This window comes from Cricetulus griseus, chromosome 3, assembly GCF_003668045.3.
Source record: "Cricetulus griseus strain 17A/GY chromosome 3, alternate assembly CriGri-PICRH-1.0, whole genome shotgun sequence".
NCBI classification, from domain to species: Eukaryota; Metazoa; Chordata; class Mammalia; order Rodentia; family Cricetidae; genus Cricetulus; species Cricetulus griseus.
Genome location: NC_048596.1, coordinates 73,782,312 through 73,802,552, shown reverse-complemented (window position 1 = coordinate 73,802,552; position 20,241 = coordinate 73,782,312). Strand labels below are relative to the sequence as shown.

At 50.6% G+C, this 20,241-nt stretch overlaps 1 protein-coding gene across 7 annotated transcripts; it reads left to right on the top strand.

Annotated features, from left to right (window-relative positions):
• The first annotated feature begins 1,109 nt into the window (after positions 1-1,109).
• Positions 1,110-19,674, top strand: Sez6l2 (seizure related 6 homolog like 2). 7 transcript variants are annotated; one of them, XM_035441298.1, is made up of 18 exons: positions 1,110-1,188; positions 2,060-2,191; positions 3,024-3,113; positions 3,426-3,565; positions 3,766-3,967; positions 8,150-8,335; positions 8,910-9,078; positions 9,627-9,790; positions 11,731-11,931; positions 12,602-12,740; positions 13,656-13,852; positions 13,953-14,147; positions 16,595-16,786; positions 16,884-17,075; positions 17,572-17,610; positions 17,793-17,910; positions 18,027-18,123; positions 19,645-19,674. In XM_035441298.1, exons 1-18 carry the CDS (start codon positions 1,110-1,112, stop codon positions 19,672-19,674), a joined length of 2,562 nt encoding a protein of 853 aa, XP_035297189.1. The 7 variants fall into 7 exon arrangements, with proteins under 7 accessions (XP_035297189.1, XP_035297188.1, XP_027260401.1 ...); XM_035441297.1 differs by having other exon boundaries at positions 2,994-3,113; XM_027404600.2 differs by having other exon boundaries at positions 2,814-3,113.
• Positions 19,675-20,241: the final 567 nt, after the last annotated feature.

Sequence of the window (20,241 nt, the reverse complement as noted above, 5' to 3'; positions counted from 1 at the left end):
GCGAAAGCCGCTCCAGCCAATCACGGGCCTCGAGGCCCGCCCGCGCAGGCGGGGCCCGGAGCTGTCCGCGCGCCGTGGTGCTGAAAGGGCGCCCGCTCGCTGCGAGGCAGAGCCAGGAGACCGCGGGTGGCAGCCGCTGGGCCGCAGGCCGCTGTCAGGTCGCGTGCAGGACGAGGGGCCTCAACCCGTACCCCTCAGACTCCTTACAAACGTGGGGACTCCCCTTTTCCCTGGGGGAGGGGCGAGCCCATCCCACCTGAGTTTCTATAAAGGGCACAGTGAAGGCCCTCGGCGAGGTCCGGGTGTGGACAGAGGACATACTGGATAGGCCAGGAAGGCGCGAACCAAGCTTCGCGACCCCCCTCGGCTCCCCAGGAAGGTCAGGTGCAGATTCCAGATGTGCTGGAATGGCGCCGGGAGAGAGCCTAATTACTGCTGGGACCAGAGTTTCCTTTCGCTCCCCTAGGGGCCTTGGAGTGCAGATTACGGTCCTGGCTCGGGATCCCTCTTTCCTCCATCTGCACTTCCTCCTCCTCCCTCATCGGCGAATAAATCCCAGGCCCCTCCCTTCGCCCGTCCCCAGGATCTGACGTGGGCTTGACACCTTTCTCAGCTTCTCCCTCCCGCAGCTCCAGTGGCCGAGCTTCGGCTTCCCTGGTTCCGCAGCCCCTTCCCTCTTCCTCTCCCCGACAAGCCCCGGTAGAACCCCGTAAGGACCCTCTGGATCCTCGAGCCCACCCTGGGCCTCCGGAAGCTGCCTTTCCCTACCACTTCCCCCGGCTGCCTATCTATCCATCCTGATGGACCCAAGCGCCCGAACAAGGGGATAACCTTCGGCCCTCACGGCCCCACCCCCCCGCAGCGGGAGCCGCGCCCCCCTTTGCCATAGATCGGAGAGCCAAGGATAAAGATTGAGCTAAAGGGGGGCGGACTCCAGGCAACCCCTAGGCCAATTCTGCTCCTCCATACCAAAGGGAGAAAAATTGTCTTCCTTTGCTGACTCTTAGCAGGAAGGCAAAATTAAAGGGAAAGATAAAAGGACGCGAAGGGAAAGTGACAACTATATTATTCAGAAGAGCTACAGAGGAAAGAGATTAGGGTGAGTCGCCATGGGGACTCCCAAGGCCCAGCACCCACCGCCTTTCCAGCTGCTGTTCCTAATTCTGCTGAGCTGTGTCTGGATTGAGGGTAAGGATATGTGGGGATGGGTCCTGGGAAGGCCTTGGGGGGTCCTCCACCTTTATCTGAACATATTGAGTCTTCCGAGCTTGTGGGGGAGGGGAGGGGCACAGTTGACTGGGAAGGGGCAAGCCAAGGCTTTTTGACTGGTACATGGAGCCCTTGAACTCCTAGTATTAAGGATACAGGGAAATGAATAAGGAGAGCTTTTAGTTGCATCTTAGGGGTTAAATCCAGGAAGAAGAGCTTCTGCGGAGGCGGTAGAAGCAGGCAGGGTACCTGGGTGGGAGATGGGGGTGCTGGGAGAGATGCCAGGCGCTGCACACACAAATGTTCTTGGACATATGGACAAAGACAGATGAACATAAGCAGCGATATTCAATCCCTGACTCCACTCTGATCCCCAACCTGACTCTAGAGAAGGCAGCAGAGACTGCAGAGAGAGAGAGAGAGAGAGAGAGAGAGAGAGAGAGAGAGAGAGAGAGAGAGAGGGAGGGAGAACCTGCAGAGACAGAAACCCAGAGAAAGCTGGCACTGCAGAAGGAAGGTCTGGGAGGTGCTATCAGACTCTCCTCGGAGTTCTGGGGTTCCGAGGAATGCTTCACTGGGGAGAAATGGAAAGCAGTCTCAAAGGCTCAGCTCCTTACATTCTGCTAGAGCGGTCCAGGGTTAATAGTACCTAAGGCTCTCGCTGAAGGTCCAGAGACCAAGAGCAGGGACTGTGAGTAAGAGGGCAGATTGGAGCCTCTCCTCTGATCTTGGCTCTCAGCCCAGCTGAAGACCCTCTGAGTATCTGCTAAGAAGTGCTCTGGGAAACATCTCTCCAGAGAAAGGAAGGGGTGTAGGGGGATGGAGGGGCTCATAGGACTTCACCTCCTAGGTCTGCCCCTGAAGGAGGATGAGATGGTGCCAGAGCCTGGAAGTGAGACTCCCACAGCAACCTCTGAGGACCTGGCTGAGCTGCTCCATGGAGCTTTGCTGCAGAAGGGCCCAGAGATTGGCCTCTTGCCGGGTGAGGCCCCCAAAGGGGCATAAAAGTAGAAGGAGAGGCTCTGCCTCTGGGAGATGGAGTGCTGGCCAGAAAGAAGGCAGGTACAGAGAGTTCAGAGAAAGACCCCCAGGAAGCCAACGCAATTCAGGGGCAGGCAAGAGAAGAAAGAGTCAAAACTGTCCCTAGACAAAACCCGAGACAGGGTCAGAATGATGAATAGTCAAGAGAAGGTCAATTCTGTACAGAGACATGTGAGTTCAGAGAACCAGGGTCACAAAACTAGTGACAAAAAGAGTGACATACAACCAGTAGTTGATCTGGGATCATAAAACCAGAGAGCAACAAGAATACGAAGCAGAGAAAAGCTCCAGAGAGAACAAGACATAGAAGAGAGAAAGGGAGAAGAGAGAGCCAGATCTGGGGGTGGGGAGAGGCTCAAGGGGGCTGTCAAGCTGGTGGAAAAAAGAAAGGGAGCTTTGGCTGAAAACTCTTGAGAATGTGGGAAGCCTGGGTGGGTAAGGGGAGAATGGAAGCCTTTACCTTGTGGGGAGGCTTTGGGGTTTCTGTTTCATTCTAAGCTGTTCCCTACCCCCATGGGCCAATTTGCTGCTCCTGTGCTCTGACTACCCTCAAACTATCTCAGGATCTGACCCAGACCCCACACTAGCCACCCCTCCAGCCGGCCAGACTCTTGCAGCACCCTCCCTGCCACGTGCCACTGAGCCAGGGACAGGGCCTCTGACGACAGCTGTCACCCCTAAGGGGGTCAGGGGGGCAGGCCCCACCGCGCCAGAGCTGCTGACCCCGCCCCCTGGAACTACAGCCCCGCCCCCTCCCGGCCCCGCCTCTCCAGTCCCACCCCTCAGGCCTGAGGGAGGAGATGAGGAAACCACCACCACCATCATCACCACCACAACTGTCACCACTACTGTCACTAGCCCAGGTGAGGTGATGGACAGGGCATGGAAGCCCCCATGTGGGGATGGGTGGGGAAAAAGCTGCTTGGACCATGTGGGAGACGTGGGAGAGGGGCTTCTGGTTAGTAATGACAAAGGCCAACCTTAATGTCTATGGGCTCATCTGTGGGCTTCCATCTGTACTGTAGTCGGGGAAGGAAAGCCTCAGTGGAGATGGAAAGGGAGCACTGGATAAGGATGGTGAGGGGTGCTGGGGGGTACAGGTGACCACTGAAGATGCTTGGCCAGGAGGGCAAGCATGCAGGACCTCTCAGTCCAAGCCACTTATCTCTCTTTAGTTTTGTGCAATAACAACATCTCTGAGGGGGAAGGGTTCGTGGAGTCTCCAGACTTGGGGAGCACTGCCATCCGCTCTATGGAACTCCTAGATTGCACCTACAGCATCCATGTCTACCCTGGCTATGGCATTGAGATTCAGGTAATTTCCTTTGGTGCCCATTGAGTGTGCCTAGGTCTGACCAGGGAGCCGGTGAACCTGTTTTCTGAGTTAAATGATCTCAAAAACTCTTCTAGAGTTCTGTAACAGCGGTGGTTTCTCCAGAGGGTGGGGGCTTAGGCTGTCATCCTAACCCCTCCCCCGCTAACTTGCCCTGGCCTGCTTGTATCTGGTTTCTTTAGGTGCAGACACTCAACCTATCTCAGGAGGAGGAGCTCCTGGTGCTGGCCGGTGGGGGATCTCCAGGCCTGGCCCCCAGACTCCTGGCCAATTCCTCCATGCTGGGAGAAGGACAGGTCCTTCGAAGCCCAACAAACCGGCTGCTCCTGCATTTCCAGAGTCCTCGGGTCCCAAGGGGCAATGGCTTCAGGATTCACTATCAGGGTGAGGAGTCTAAAGTGCCACTAGATGGGCAAGAGCCACATCGGGTAGAGAAGACATCTCCAGGGCCCTTCTGACTCAGGGTCCTGAGAGAACCTTCCTCCTGTTTGGGACCCTATGTGGGCAGGACCCTCAGAAGGCATGCATGTATGTTTTTCTCACAAATTCATGGATCTGTAAATGGGTTTGAGTGAATCCAAGTAGCAATTCATTTATTTGGTTCAGTGAATTTTTACTGTGTACCTGCACCAGACTCTGTGTTAGCCTTGGGGAAAAGAATGAATAAGGTTGATATAAGTCTGTCTTTAAGGGTCCAAGGATCTGGGTAGAAACATAAGTAATCGGAATGGTTGTGTCAGAGATAAAGACTGTGATGAAACTCCGGCAAGGGGAGCAGGTATCAAAAGGGACCAAGTGTTTTCTAAGGAAAATAGTCATGGCTTCTTGGAGGAGGTGATGACTAAGATAGACCTACAGGATGAGCTGGCGGGGAGGGGGGGTGGATAAGCAACTGTCTAATGGATGGAAAAGTACACTCTGAGTCCCAGAGAGGAGAGAAAGGGAAAATGTGACCCTTAGAAACGGAGGTGGAACTGTCTGCACTGTGAGACCCTGGCGTAGTTTCTTTCACCTTTCTGTGTCTCACTCTGTCTCAGGCTCTGTCTGAAAAACAGAAGTTATAGCACCTACTGTGAGATATGACTAGGAAGATCAAATGAATTAATACCTGCAGAGTATCTAAAACAGTGTCTGGAGCACAGTAAACTCTCAGAAATGTCAGCCAGTGCCACCACAGCCAAAGCCGAGACAGCAGCAAAGGAAGGGTGAATGGAAAGGCCACCCCGGGAGGCAGGCAGGGTGTCACACTGGGAAGCAGGCAGGGTGTCACTGGGGAGTTCAGGTGCTTTAAACTGCAGGTGAGAGACAGATAGTTGAAGCAGCACAGCAGAAAAGTGATGCTCTTAGGTTTGCAATTTTGGCAACTCCTGACTTCTGGGGCAGGAAGGGCAGTGTTCTGTGCATCCACACACAGATGAGCTCCATATGTACCTATGCTATCCTTTGTGCGCGTGTGGGAACCTCTCACAGTGCACATGCATTTTCTAGCACTCATACATGTGCATGAGCTAAAGGACCCAGCCAATGTCTCCATTCCAGACATTGCTGTCTTCTCCAAGGTGCCTCCATGTGCTCTTCAGAGACAGAAGCCGTTGTCACTTGGCTCCATGTACTTCCTCCTTCCTCTCAGATCTCCTGTGCATCTTACCCAGGTTGTAGACGATATCCCTTCCTCATGATCTGAGAGGAAATTGTTCAAGGCAGAAGCTCCTACCACCAGACCTATTGGAGAGACCAGTGAGCTGGGTCTTGTGCTTGGTGCCAGGGACCTGGTTATTGGAGACAAAAACATGCATGCCTTGGGAGCCAAAGACTAGACATCAGATTAAAAAAAAAAAAAAAAAAAAAGCTACTCACTATAGGATCCTTTAAGCAGCCATTTCCCTAGGGCATCAAAACTAGGACTCTCGGGCTAAGTGGAACACTGAGGGGAGCAGGGTTATTGCATAAAGGAGCCTTCATTACCTGCCTTGGTCTTCCCTTATTTGCAGCTCCTGCAGGCATCTTTAGGACAAAGGCCACTATGTAAGCCCTTCTCAACCTGCTCTAACTGTGGCTTCATATCCAGGGAGCCAGCACAGTCCAGCAAGTTTGCCCATGCGCAGTCCTTCCCCCAGCTACTGCTTCTCACAGTAACCCAGAGAGGACCAAGTCAGCTCCATCTCCCAGAGGAGGGAAAAGATTTGAGGTCACATGGCTTTCTGAGGCACCTGAAACTTCATTGCAGAGTCAGAAATCAGATGCCCAAGTCCCTGCTCCACACTCATTCCTAAAATGAGGGTGGGGGTTGACTGACGTGAGTACCCTTGGGTAGGGAATCTTTTGCATGTTTTGTTTTGTTTTGAGACAGTTTCGAGTCACTTAGGCTGGCCTGGAACTCACTGTGTAGCCAAGTATAGCCTTAAACTTCTGCCCCTCCCACCTTTACCCAGTGCTGGGATTATAGGCCTGTTTAATTCAGAGCTAGATGGTACCAAATGAGTTACATCCCCAACCCCGTCTTTAAAGTTTTTATTTAGATTCCAGGCCAATCCTTACTGATATGAATTATTACCATTGGTGAGAGATGCCCCTTCCCAGTGTGAGATCAACCTGCTCAGGTCTTGTTTCAGTTTCATAGTGATGACAGAAAATAGGTAATGTGATGAGAGAATTACATATGTAGAATTGAACAAGACCTTATGGGAGCAGGGCAAGTCATGAAAACTTTTTGGAAGGAATGGTGCTTAAGATACTCTTTGAAAGACCAGAAAGAGACCAGAAAGCCTTGTATGTAGGAGCACAGGTGTGAGCAAAAAAATATGGAGGTAGTCTGTCTGTGGTGGTGCATACACATAATTCCAGCTCTCAGAACACTGAAGTAAAAGGTACAAGAGTTCGAAGCTAGACTAGACAACATAGTGGGATCTTTACTCAAAGAAAAAAATCAAAGGGTAGCTAAGTGTCAGTGGTGCATGCCTTTAATCCCTGCACTCAGGAGGCAGTGGCAGATGGGTCTCTGTGAATTCAAGATCAGCCTGGTCTTTGTAGAGAGTTCCAGGCTATCCAGGGCTATGTAGTCAGCCCCTGTCTCAAAAACAAAACAAAAATCACAAGGGCTAGGGGTATAGTTAGTGCATGGTGGAGCAGTTGCCTATCATGTATAACATCCTGGATTTAATCCCATCACCAGAAACAAAGGGGGGAGTGTGAGATAGTAAGGGGTCACAGACTATTGCATAGGAGGACATTCTGGCCTCAAGAGCTGAGTAAATAACTTAAGGACTTGGCTTGACCTGGCTGGGGAAGGGACTAGAATATCAAGCTAAAGCATTCAGAGTTGGCTCTGTTGGCCACAGGAGGCTGGCATTTACCAAATCTGCTGTGTTTTGGACGGTTGTTTTATGTCTGTTCCTCTTAGTAGTCTAGGGACAATGGAAAGACAAGTTATGGGTTTGTTTGGGTTTGTTTTCTTCCTGTCTGTCCCCACAGCCCAGCTAGATAAATGCTCGACGACTTTTGGAGTGTGGAAGGGATAGGTCTCTGACAAAATTGCTGAAGGCTCCCGAATCAGGGAAGGCAAAGCCTTCTGCTGAGTAGAGCCGGTCTGCACCTCCAAGACACTGCCTCAGACACCCAGCATGGTGGTGCAGTTTTCTGAAGTCTGAGGCAGGAGGACTGAGAAATTTAAGCTAATCTGGGCTACACAACAAGAACTTGTTTCAAAACTAAACCAACACCCTCCCCCGAAAATAATTTCAAGTAGCTTTGAGAAAAAATGTAAAGGATACAACTGTGAAGATGTGTAGAGGGAAATGACACCAGAGAATAATTATTAGAGGACAAAATGGCTTGGATGTGGATGAACAGGTCATTGATGTCCTAATTTTTGAGGTGCAAGGAAGCCGGTGCTGAAAGGGAAGTTATGCAGTTCTCAGCACAAGAGATAAGACAAAGCAGCTTCTCACAGAGAGGAGGATCTCTGCCCCATCAGCACTCTGTCTCTGCTGGGGTTAGTCAGGGGTACTAGGTAGTAAGTCTTAAGGCAATATTCCTAAAGCAGTTTCTTGTGGCTGGCCTGGCTAAAAGCTGACTGCACCTCCGTACAAGAAAGTTTGTGAAAGAAAACAACACAGGGCATTTCATAAGGGGAAGCCTCGGCGTCACCCCCTAGAAAACGGGTTGTGCACTCTTTCTCTGCCTTCCTCTAAACTGTGTGAACTGACTAGGAAGTTGAGCCATCTCTGCAGATGCCATTTGGTATTCGTGCTGATAGAATTCAAGGTGGTCAATTGATTTGCTTGAGGTCACACAGCCGGTAAAGACTGGGTTCTAAAGTAACGTTTGTCTATAAAAAACAGACCAAAACAGGTAAATTACGAAGACCAGAGATGAGCAGTGTTGATGTTGCCTCTTGCTGAGGTAGGGAGACATTGTAAGGAGTTTGTTTTCTGCAGCGTGCGCCCCAGCAATGAGCCCATTTGCTCCCTGGGAGTAGGAGATGGAGGGGTTTGCAGAAGCACCAAGGAATGGGTACGAGAAATGACTGAGATAACAGCCCCTCTTCCTCTTCCTTGACCTGTCCAGCATACCTTCTGAGCTGTGGCTTTCCACCCCGGCCAGCCCATGGGGATGTGAGTGTGACGGACCTGCATCCCGGGGGCACTGCCACCTTCCACTGTGACTCAGGATACCAGCTGCAGGGTGAGGAGACGCTCATCTGCCTCAATGGTACCCGGCCAGCCTGGACTGGTGAACCCCCTAGCTGCATAGGTAAGTCTCATGTATACTTCTGTGCTGGGGGAGGATAGCTGAGCTGGGGAATATCCATCTTTGGGGAGAAAACATATTGAAGAAATTTCTAGCTGCAGGGCCCCTGTCAAAGTGTCTTGAGCTCTCTACCATGAGGGTCTCCATCCTTAGGGGAATCTCCAGCCTTGTCTGGGGTTCATCTTGGGAAACCCAGTTTGTGCTTGCCATCCTGTTACCACTCTAGATGCCCTATCTTTGGGGGCTCCTCCACTCTAATGAATCATGTTTAGGGTTCCTGGTTGGCAGATTTTGGTCCTTAACTCTTCATTCTCCAGCCTCTCTACCAAGCATAAAATGTTTACAGTGTAAGGATTCCTACCTTCAAGGCTTTCTGTCTCAAGGTGCCTACCTCTCAGGAGGCTTCATTTTAGCAGCACCTCCATGAATAGGGTTCTATTTCAGTCTAGACAGCAGCCAGAAAAGGTCTGTCCTTCTATTAAATCCATGGGCAGAGGTCATCCCTAGCCAGCAGCTACCAGGCTCTAGAGTTGAGCCTGAGAAAGGGCTGAAGCCTTACTGCCTTCTCTGCCCACAGCATCTTGTGGGGGCACCATCCACAATGCCACACTGGGTCGCATCGTATCCCCTGAGCCTGGGGGAGCTGCAGGGCCCAACCTTACCTGTCGCTGGGTCATCGAAGCTGCCGAGGGACGCCGGCTACACCTGCACTTTGAAAGAGTATCACTGGATGAGGACAATGACCGGTGAGGGTCTGGACACTGGGCTAGAGGTCCCTGCCTTGGGCAAGCTTGGAGGCTTCAGCAGCGAGTCAGGTGACACTGGATGGATCCTTGTGTCCACCTCAGAGAGTGCAGCTATGCAACCTTAGATGAGTCAGTGTGCCTCACTGCACCTCAATTCTCTCACTGGTAGAAGGGAGATAATAGCACTCTTCCAAATACTTAATTAATAAATGCATTAAGATATGTAAAGTAATTGAAGTGGTACCTAGCACATGATAAGCGCTATAAAAGTGTGTGCTATCATCTTTCTCAGTGCTCCTTTTTGCTTTGGAGTGTGCTCTCAGGCCGAGCACCCAGTCTTTCTGTGCCTCTGTAGCCTCATCAATAAAATGAGGGGTAATAATAGTGTCTGACTCAAGAGTCCTTGTAAAGATCAAACAAGATGAAATGTGTTTGGACTTGAAAAGGTGCATGGTATGGGTTAGTGTTTGATAATAGCAGCTTAAAGATAAGCCAGAAGAGCAGCTTCCAAGGGAGAAATGCACCCACCACCCTTCTGTCCACCCCAGGCTGATGGTGCGCTCGGGGGGAAGTCCCCTGTCCCCTGTGATTTATGACTCTGACATGGATGATGTCCCGGAGCGTGGTCTCATCAGTGATGCCCAATCCCTCTACGTAGAACTGCTTTCAGAGACACCAGCCAATCCTCTGCTGCTCAGCCTCCGATTTGAAGGTAATAGTCTCATTTCCTGACCATGCCCAACTCCCACACCATGTCCCCCTCTTTACACTAGGAATAGTCACAAGCACATACTCCCTCCGTGCTCATCTCTGTGTGGTCCCTGACACCTGACAGGGATCCCTTCACAGGGACACTGTCTCATTCCAAGTAGTTTCCTGTCATCAAGTTTCAGATATGGCTGGATGTAGTTTATAGCCAGATGGACAATTCCCTATCTCTCAGTTCTTTACTGTGTAGTGGCGTCATTCCCATGCAGGCTTTCCCTATGTGGTAAATCTAACTACAGACTCACAGACGATAAACTTAATACAATCAGAGAAAGGAAATGCTCACGAGAGCTTTGGCAACAATTCCAGAAAATGTTCTAATTGACTTGAGTAAGTTCGATCAAGTCAGGGAGTAGGATGATTGGCAGGTCTGCACGGCATGGCTGTCTCTGCTTGGTTCCAACTAAACCTCATGGACTCGAAGGGAAGGCATATTCTACCTAATGAAAATAGGGAAGCTATGACCACAAGAAGAAAGAGTGGCTGTTGGACAGCTCAAAAGAAATCAGTCACCATGGGAGAAGAGGCAGTTACTGTGGCCTTCCAGGACAGAGGTTAAGCAGATAACACAGAGAGAGGAAGGTGCAGGGCAGCTCAGGGTAAAAGGGCGATGATGCATTTGAGAAACAGCATGGCTGAGCATTTATAAAAACAATAGCAAGATGCAATGGACCAGCAGGCAGTGGTGGTGCACACCTTTAATCCCAGCACTTGGGAGGCAGAGACAGTCAGATATCTGAATTCAAGGCCAACCTTATCTACAAAGTGAGTTCCAGGAGAGCCAAGTCTACATAGAGAAGCCATGTCTCAGGGAGAGAAGGAGACAGAGGCGGGAGGCAATGGAAGGGAAATGCCCAGAGATTAGAAGGGTATGATTTGGATGGGTCACAAATAAGTGGAATTGGCCCTAGGCCCTGATGGGTGGACAGGATTTGCACATGATACCTCCTCAGGTTAAGTAATAGAAGATATAATAGTGAATCTGCAGAAACTCAGCACATGATGAGTTCTGAAAGTGCTAAAGAACTCTCTGCTCTTCAGTAAAAAATCCCAATTTGTCTCTCCAGGTGGGCCACTGTTGTGCTGTGAGCTTCAGGTCCTCACCTACATCAGAGGTGGTTTTGTAGATGAGACATAATCAGGTGGACAGAAAAAAAAATGTTCCAGAAATGTTCATTTTTGTTGATTTGGCCCTCAGTAAAAGTTGAGCAGCTCTGCACTAGCTGCAGTTTTAGATTCTAGCAGCAGTGTGGATGATCAGAATCCAACTGTTATTTCTGAGGCTAGAACACACCTACGCAAGCCAGTTCTCCAGAAACACCCTCCCCAGGTCCCTTGCTGTTTCCAAATTGAAATGTCTGTAAATGAGAACTAACCCTTCAGGATTGTAGCTCTGGCTCTGTAGTTGCCTCCTAGGTGACCCTGGGCTGGTGGCTTTTTGTTTGCAGATGTCCTTATCTGTATAATGCTGGTTAGTACTATTGACACAGGTGCATGGTCCCACCACTTGGAAGGCTAGGGCAGGAAGATCTCAAATTCAAAGTCAGCCCAAGCTATATTGTAAGAACCACCATCTCAAGATACCAAAACAAATTTAAAAAGCATATGTAAGCCAGGCAGTGGTGGCACACTCCTTTAAATCCCAGCACTTGGGAGGCAGAGGCAGGCAGGATCTCTGTGAGTTCTGGGCCAGCCTGGTCTACAGAGTGAGTTACAGGATAGGCTCCAAAGCTACACAGAGAAACCCTGTCTCAAAAAACAAAACAAAACAAAACAAAAAAGCCTGTGTATGGCCGAGCAACATCCAAATTTAGCCTAAGTGCCCAATATGAGATCCCTGAGGCCTATCCTAATGCTTAATTTTTGTGACCAACTCTTCTCTAGCCTTTGAGGAGGATCGCTGCTTCGCGCCTTTCCTGGCACATGGCAACGTGACTACTACAGACCCTGAGTACCGCCCAGGGGCACTGGCCACCTTCTCATGCCTCCCAGGATATGCTCTGGAGCCACCAGGGCCCCCCAATGCCATCGAATGTGTGGATCCCACAGAACCACACTGGAATGACACAGAGCCAGCCTGTAAGGGTAAGTCTTCTACATCCGAGAGTCCTTCAGCCTACAGACTGTCCCTGAAGTTGGAACCTCAGGAAGGCAATTGTGAAGGAGATCTGAAATGAACATTAAGACCTAGTAAATCCAAAGGCAGGCTGGAGAGATGGCTTAGAGGTTAAGAACACTGATTGCTCTTCCAGAGGTCCCAGGTTCAATTCCCAGCAACCACATGGCAGATCACAACTGTCTGTAACCCCAGGATCCAACACCCTCACACAGACATACCTACAGGCAAAACACCAATAAAATATAAATAAATAAATAATGATACATTGGAAAATAATTGAGAAACAGAAAACAAACCCAAAGCCTGGGTAAAACTCTGCCCCCTTTAGAGGTTACATTCTTAGGGAAGTAATAGCTGGGCTTGTTATGAATTGTCCAGGCTCAGACCTAAAAGGCTTCTCGAGCTAGAACTAGAGTTGGTTTGAGTCTGGATTGGGTGAGTAAGCTGGAAAATGGACAGGGTTAACTAAGGGCAGGGCTGGAAAACCAATCATAGTAAAATCTAGATATGACAAGAAATCTTCACACCAAAAAGCCTGATGAGGTGGCCTAGTGCACACCGCTGAGAGCAGTGGGGACTGTGGTGAATGGAGGTCACATGCCCACATGGTTCCTGAACCTGACACCTCTTCCCTAGCCATGTGTGGAGGAGAGCTGTCTGAGCCAGCTGGTGTGGTCCTCTCTCCCGACTGGCCCCAGAGCTATAGCCCTGGCCAGGACTGCGTGTGGGGCCTGCACGTACAGGAAGAGAAGCGCATCTTGCTCCAAGTTGAAATGTATGTTTGGGTCACATGGCTTTCGTGATGGGAACGGGCTCTTATCAGGTTTGCGGGAGAATAGGCTAGCCCGCATTCTGAGCCCATCTGGCTCTTCTGAGTTCACACAGAACTCTGTGGGTACATTGGTGTTCTGAAAGAAGGCATCAAGTGGGCTCAGGAGAGAGGTGGGAGACCCGGGTTCAAGTTACTTGGAGAACACAGCTCTCTTCAAGGGCTGTTGCAGGGCTGGAGGGTTCTGCTGTCAAATGCTGTATCACTGAGCTATACCCATACTCGTGTGTGTGTGTGTGTGTGTGTGTGTGTGTGTGTGTGTGTGTGTGAGAGAGAGAGAGAGAGAGAGAGAGAGAGACTGTGTGTGTGTGTATGTGAGAGAGAGAGACTGTGTGTGCGTGTATGAGAGAGAGAGAGAGAGAGAGAGAGAGAGAGAGAGAGAGACTGAGAGACTGCTTCTTGAGCAAAGGGACCCAGGCCCCAATTGGTGCCTCATTGCTAGTACCAAGTCTGTGGGTGGAAGTCAGTGAGCTGATTTGGCAGGAGGCCCTCACATGAGTGGAGAGAGAGAAGGAGCGTAGGCATGGACCCAAAGCAGATACTCAGGCGGAGCCCAGCAATTGAGAGATTGTTGAAGGACTATGGTCTATGATTGATCAAAGCTGGATTTGGGCGCGCCATGAGGATGGAGGAGAGGCTGGAGGAGAGGCTGGAGAGTGGAATGGAGCTAATACTGTGCAGGCTTGAAGATTAGGAAGCAGGAGGGGGAGGAGCCAACCCACCTCTGGAACCAGGAGGGAACCCTAAACTCGTCAAAACTGAGAGAAGAATTCAGAGCCGGGCTGGTTGGGCAGAACCGGATAAGATAAGCTAGTCATAGTTTGCCTGATTTTCTGCGCCCCCCCCCCCGCCCCGCTGCAGCTTGAATGTTCGTGAAGGGGATATGCTGACACTATTCGATGGGGACGGTCCCAGCGCTCGAGTCCTGGCCCAGCTGCGGGGACCTCAGCCGCGCCGCCGTCTCCTCTCCTCCGGACCCGACCTCACTCTACAGTTTCAGGCACCTCCCGGGCCCCCAAATCCGGGTCTAGGCCAGGGCTTCGTATTACATTTCAAAGGTATGGAAGGCGAGGGCTCTGGATGGTCAGGGGTCTGGCAGGGAGTGGGCACCAGGACGAGCCCCCCTGAGGCTGAAAGGCCACCCCATCTTCACTACAGAGGTCCCGAGGAATGATACATGCCCAGAGCTGCCGCCTCCTGAGTGGGGCTGGAGGACGGCATCCCACGGGGACCTTATCCGGGGCACAGTGCTCACTTACCAGTGTGAGCCTGGCTACGAACTGCTGGGATCAGACATCCTCACTTGCCAATGGGACCTGTCCTGGAGCGCGGCTCCACCTGCTTGCCAAAAGAGTAAGTAGGGCCCCACCCCTAAGCCTGTTCTCGGTCTCCGGTCTCCGACTTCGCCCTTTCCTGTCCCCTCCTTTAGTTCAGTCTGTTTTCTTCCCTTTCATCCTGCGCTCAATCTTCTTTTCATCATGGCCCAAGTCCCTTCCATTCCACCCCTGCCAGGGTTGAGTCCCACCCCTACCAGGTTTCACCAAATTGCACCTGGGCTCCTCCCCCTCATCAACTCTTAGCTCTCTCCTAAACACCCCAAACTCTCAGTTCCCGAAAGCTGACACTGTCAGTGGGTTTGATCTGTTTCAATGCAGTCACTGGAGCTCAGTGATAGGACCAGTTCCTCACTGTTTCCCACCCTGGTGGTCTCAAGCCTGGAAGGGAGAGAGACAGTAGGCAGCTAGGCATGTTACACAGTGGTAAGCAGGGGTGACCTGGGATGAAGTACTGACATCTCTGAACTTCGGCTTTCCCGTGAATGAAGTAGGATTAGAGGATTGTACAGAACAGAAGCAGCTTTTCCCACAGTGCCTGGTACCTGTCAGCAGTGGAGTCACACACTGAGCATGCGGCAGCATGCTAGCAAGATTACGGCTTCATTCACCTAGGAAGGAGACAGATTACTTCAGAGGAGTATTTATTTTTTGTATGATATTTAAAGGAGCTTGGAAGCTTTGTTTATTTATCTTTTTCAAAAGGCTGGACACAGTGGCACACACTTGTAATCCCAGTACTTGGAAAGCTGAGGCAGAATGATCATGAGTTCAAAGCTAACCCTGTCTGAAACACCCAAGGACTGGGGGTGTAGCTCAGTGGCAAAGTACTTACTTGGTAAACAAAACGTAAAACAGACTTAAAAAAAAAAAAAAAAGGCGGAGCCAGATGTCGTGGTGACTCTCTGCACTCCCAGGACTCAGGAGGCCGAAGCAGAGGATTTCCATTCATTCAAGGCCAGCCAGGGCTAATTATTAGCAAAACCCGTCTCAAAAAATAAAAACTAAAAATAAATAAATAAATAAATAAATAAAAACATAAACAGCAGAAAGAAATAGCATCTTGTTACTTAAATTTGTAGAAATTGACATAGCGATTGGTTGTAGTTCTTTTTTTTCTTTTTCCCCAGTTTGTTTTTGAGATAGGTTTTCTCTGTGTAGCCTTGGCTGTCCTGGAACTCCATCTGTGGATCATACTGGCCTTGGACTCAGAGATCCCACTGCTTCTGCCTCCTCAGTGCTGGGTTTAAAGGTGTGCACCACCATTGTAGTTCTTGCAAATGGCCCCAGGGAAAGGAAACAATGGTGGGGTCAGTGGGGAGCAATTTCAGAAAGCCAGATTTGGGCTGGGAACAAGGAACATTGTATAACTGACACAGCACTTGATTCCTGGGAGGATTCACTGAATTCTGGACCTGAGTGGGCTAAGCATTCAGGTTGTCTAACCAAGGCTGGCTACACTTGAGTCCGATGCTGAGGGGAGACTCAAGTCTCAGGATCTATCCAGTGCTCCATGGCTATGATCCTGGCAGGTTCCAGCTTGGCTAAGTGCCAAGCTCTGGGCCACAAGAGAGATGGCAGTGACACTGATCTCTTGGGATAATCAGGATTAAATATCTATCAGACTGCCTAGCACAGGTTTATAGGATTCAAAGACCATGGAGCTGGAGAGATAGCTCAGATGCCACACAAGCATCAGGATTGAACCCGGTCCCCTGAACCCACGTAAAAGCCAGGTGTGGAGGCACACATGCCTGTAACCCCCCAGTGGTGGGGCTGTAGAGGATCACTGGAGCTTACTGGCTAGACAGTTCAGCTGGATAGTGAGCTCCAGGTTCAGCAAAAGGCCCTGTCTCAGGATATAAGTTTAGAGTAATAGAAGACACTCACTGTCATCCCGGGCCTCTACATGCACATACGTGAACACATATGAACACATATGATACCCACTCACAGAGGCCATGATTATGACCTTCTACAGTAGCACCAGGAATAAAAGTGCAGGCCGTATATGTAAGCAAAGTGCACTAGGCACCATGCTCTCTCTTGAGACACCAGCTCGATGATCTGCCACGACAGGGACAGTGCTGGGTTTCAGTTTATGTGCTCTCAATTAATAATTAAATATTTTGAATTTTACCCAAAGACAGGGGCCAAGTTCTCGGGGAGTAGGGAGATCTCATTATAGAGGCCAGGGTGTCTGTTCTGGAACTTGCTATGTAGCCCAGGCAGGTTTGGAGCTTCCTTTAGTCCCAAAGTGGTAGAATTACAGGCATTGCACCATCACATTTGGCAAATTCATTGACTTTGAAGTGTTTCTGACTCACACTGTGTCCATCTAAGGAACTGGAGGAGAAGGTCAAGGCTGTTCTGAGGAAATGGCTGAAGGCTTCAGTCCTTCATAAGCCGTTTCCAGCCAATCCCTCAAGGCCCTTACTTCCCCTAACCTTTCTCTTCTATCGCCAGTCATGACTTGTGCTGACCCTGGTGAGATCACCAATGGCCACCGGACTGCCTCGGATGCCGGTTTTCCTGTCGGCTCCCATGTCCAGTATCGCTGTCTGCCAGGGTATAGCCTGGAGGGAGCCGCTGTGCTCACCTGCTACAGCCGGGACACTGGCACACCCAAGTGGAGCGATCGAGTCCCCAAATGCGCCTGTAAGTTTGGGGGACACCCCAGGAAGGGAAGACCAGGGAACCCAGACTGGCCCTGCGCAGTTTCTAAGGGGGCATGTGGCTGGGGTGCTCCCTGCAGTAAAGTACGAGCCGTGCCTGAACCCTGGTGTTCCCGAGAACGGTTACCAGACACTGTACAAGCATCACTACCAAGCGGGCGAATCTCTGCGTTTCTTCTGCTACGAGGGCTTTGAGCTCATCGGCGAGGTCACCATCACCTGTGTACCCGGTCACCCCTCCCAGTGGACCAGCCAGCCCCCACTCTGCAAAGGTGCCTGGGCAGACAGGGCAGAAGGGGCATTATCAGTATCTGGGGAGTGACTGAGCTAGAAAAGTTGGGTAGAATATTCAAGACCAATGGCTGACCCTGCTGAGTGCCCTAGCACTGTGGGCTCTCATCCTCACAGGCATGACTGGAAAACCTGGGGAGATCTGAGGTTCCATACTTATCAAGGGATATAGTGAGCACCTTGGTTTAGAAGCCCCTTACCCTCTCTGCAAAGGCCTCAGTTTTGCCACCCAGGAGAAATTCTGAAACTGGTTGGCTCAGACTCTCTAGGAAACTTGAATCTTTAGTGGTTTGAAGGAGAACAGACCCCGACCCATCAGTCCCCAAGGCCTCTACACAGCAGGGAAAGACAAGTTTAGATGGAACAGAGAGTAGAAAATCAAGTTGCACAGCCCAGCCCCACCCGGCTCGTCCCCCTCCCCAGTCTCCTTCCCTCTCTGGCTCAGACCCCGTCCCCCTCCCCCTCCTCTCCCTGCAGTGGCCTATGAGGAGCTCCTGGACAACCGAAAACTGGAAGGTCAGTGAGGGTGCAGGTGAAGACCAGGCCTGGCCAGGTTGGGAGGGCAAGGTCAAGGCTGGGGGCAGGAGGCCAGACCCCAGAGGGGTGAGGCCAAGGGTTCAGGGCCCAGGGCAGGAGGCTGGGAGAGCCCAGGAGTGGGTCCAGCCTTGCCTCATTTGCTATCCTTCCTCCCTCCCCAGTGACCCAGACTACAGACCCATCAAGGCAGCTGGAGGGTGGGAACCTTGCTTTGGCCATCCTGTTGCCCCTAGGCTTGGTCATTGTCCTCGGCAGTGGAGTTTACATATACTACACCAAGTAAGTACCCTACTTTTGACTGATGGCCAGGGCAGGTGTCATACCTGGCGTGGGAATCATGTACGGGGATTCAAGGACTCACACATGGTAAGGCCTCTGTCCCCTCTGTTTCCCAGGCTGCAAGGAAAATCTCTCTTTGGCTTCTCGGGTTCACACTCCTACAGTCCCATCACCGTGGAGTCAGATTTCAGCAACCCACTATATGAAGCTGGGGTGAGTCCCTCCCCTCCCCTTGGAATGCCACATCTGTTGGTCTCCCCACAGGACTTTAAAATCTTCTCCCAAAGTATCTGTGGTCTCTTTTGAGAATTTCAAACTCAGTTGCCTACAAAAGTCGTGATGATGGTCAAAGAACTCTGTGTGTGGACAATAGGGCATGGTAAGGACTGCAGCTAACTGGAGAACCAGAGCCCATCTATAGGTTACAGCTCAAACCCATAGTGGGCACTTAGGCCCAATCTCCAAATCTTCCAATTGTTCAAGACATTTCAGAAATTCATATCTTTCTCATTCTGTAATACTATAGGATAACCAAACATAAATAGTAGCTAGAGTCAACCCAGGAAACTTCTGTCTCTGTCTCTGTCTCTCTGTCTCTGTCTCTGTCTCTCTCTCTTTGAGACAGTCTCACTATCTAGCCCTGGCTGGCCTGGAACTCTCAGAGATTTGCCTGCCTCTGTGCCCTGAGTGCTGGATTTAAAATGTAGACTACCATATCTGACTGGGAATCCTTACTATAAAAAAAAAATTCTAAAAATTTAAAAATTTTAGGTTGTGGTGGCACACACCTTTAATATCAGCACTTAGGAGGCTGAGGCAGGTGGATCTGTGAGAGTTCTAGGCCAATCTGGTCTACCAGAGTGCATTCCAAGATAGCCAGAGCTACACAGAGAAACCCTGTCTCAAAAAACAAAACCAAAATTAAAATTGTTTTATGTGTATGAGTGTTTGCTTGCCTGCATGTCAGTTTTCCAAGTACGTGAAGTGCCCTCAGATGTTGGAGAGGACGTTAGGTCCCCTGGAATAGGAATTAGACAGTTGTAAGCCACCATGTGAGTGCTATGAATCCAACCTGGGACCTTTGGAAGAGCAGCCAGTGCTTATAACTGCTGAGACATCTCTCCAGCCCCTCTATATTCATTTAAATATGAAGATCCTTGCTGGGCATGGCGGCTCAACTATTTTAATCTAGAGGCAGAGGAAGGCAGATCTCTGAGTTTGAGGCCAGCCTGGTGATCTACCTAAGGAGTTCCAGGACAGCCAGGGCTATATAGTGAGACCCCATCTCAAAATAACACGGTCTTCTGAGAGTGTGTGGTGCTGGAGAGTAAACAGTCCCTAATACACAGTTGGCAAGCTGAAGACATAAGATGGCATCTCTAGTGTCTCACCTTTTTTATTCTGAAACAAGGGTCTTTCTATGTAGACCATGCTGGCCTCAAATCCCCTCCCCCGTCTGCCTCTACCTGCAAGAGCTGGGATTAAAGGCAGCATCATGCCTGGCTCCCCAGTCCTCTCTTATTTTGAGAAAGGGTTTATATTGCCCAGTCTGACCTTGAACTACTTCTGTAGCTCAGGCCTGCCTTGAATTGTGATCTTCTTGCTTCCATCTCCCTAGTAGCCAGAATCACAGGTTGGTACCACCAGACTCAGCTCAAATATTGTCTTCCTCCTCCTTGTGGATGCCTCTTCACCTCCAACTCACTCAAAATTATTTGCTCTGTCTGTTTTCAGGATACACGGGAGTATGAAGTTTCCATCTGAACCCCAAGTCTCAGTCTGCAGGACCCAGGACTTCTCCATTCTCTCCTCATTCTGGGCAGTGAGGAGCATAGGACCTGGTCTCTGGCTCCCTCCCTGCCTGCTGTGTAAATACTCTTCCCATCCCATGAGGGGGCTTTGGCCCTGGAGACCCTACAGTAAATAAACCAGCATCCTGCCACCCAAAGCTGCCTCCTCTTAGTTGCCAAACAAGGGGCCTTCCACCCCCCATCCTACTGACTTCTGGACCAGGGAAGGGAACTCAGCCCCTTGCAACTCCTGGGGCCCCTCCAGCCACGGGCCCCACTCAAGAACTGTCCCCCAGCTCTACTGTCCCCATGGCCATGAAGACTCCCTACCCCCAGATGCTGACTGATGCTGGGCCTCTGAGGGTGAGAAGGATGAAGGGAGAGGTGGGCTGAGCCCCATCCCTTCCCTGTGTCTCCCCACCCACACTCTCTCCACCTTTATTTGCTTCTGAGTTCTTGTTTTTGAGCAATAAACAGAAAGTCACCACTTGTAACTGATTTGGTGAGTCTGGGAAAGTGCGCATCAAGGTGTTGGGGCAAT

What these genes read in the sequence shown, in the direction of transcription:
- Sez6l2 (XM_027404600.2), top strand. Translation starts at nt 1,110, where the DNA reads ATGGGGACTCCCAAGGCCCAGCACCCACCGCCTTTCCAGCTGCTGTTC. An exon ending in TGAACCCCCTAGCTGCATAG is followed by an intron (nt 8,336 to 8,909) that starts GTAAGTCTCATG and finishes CTCTGCCCACAG; the next exon opens with CATCTTGTGGGGGCACCATC. An exon ending in CACAGAGCCAGCCTGTAAGG is followed by an intron (nt 11,932 to 12,601) that starts GTAAGTCTTCTA and finishes CCTCTTCCCTAG; the next exon opens with CCATGTGTGGAGGAGAGCTG.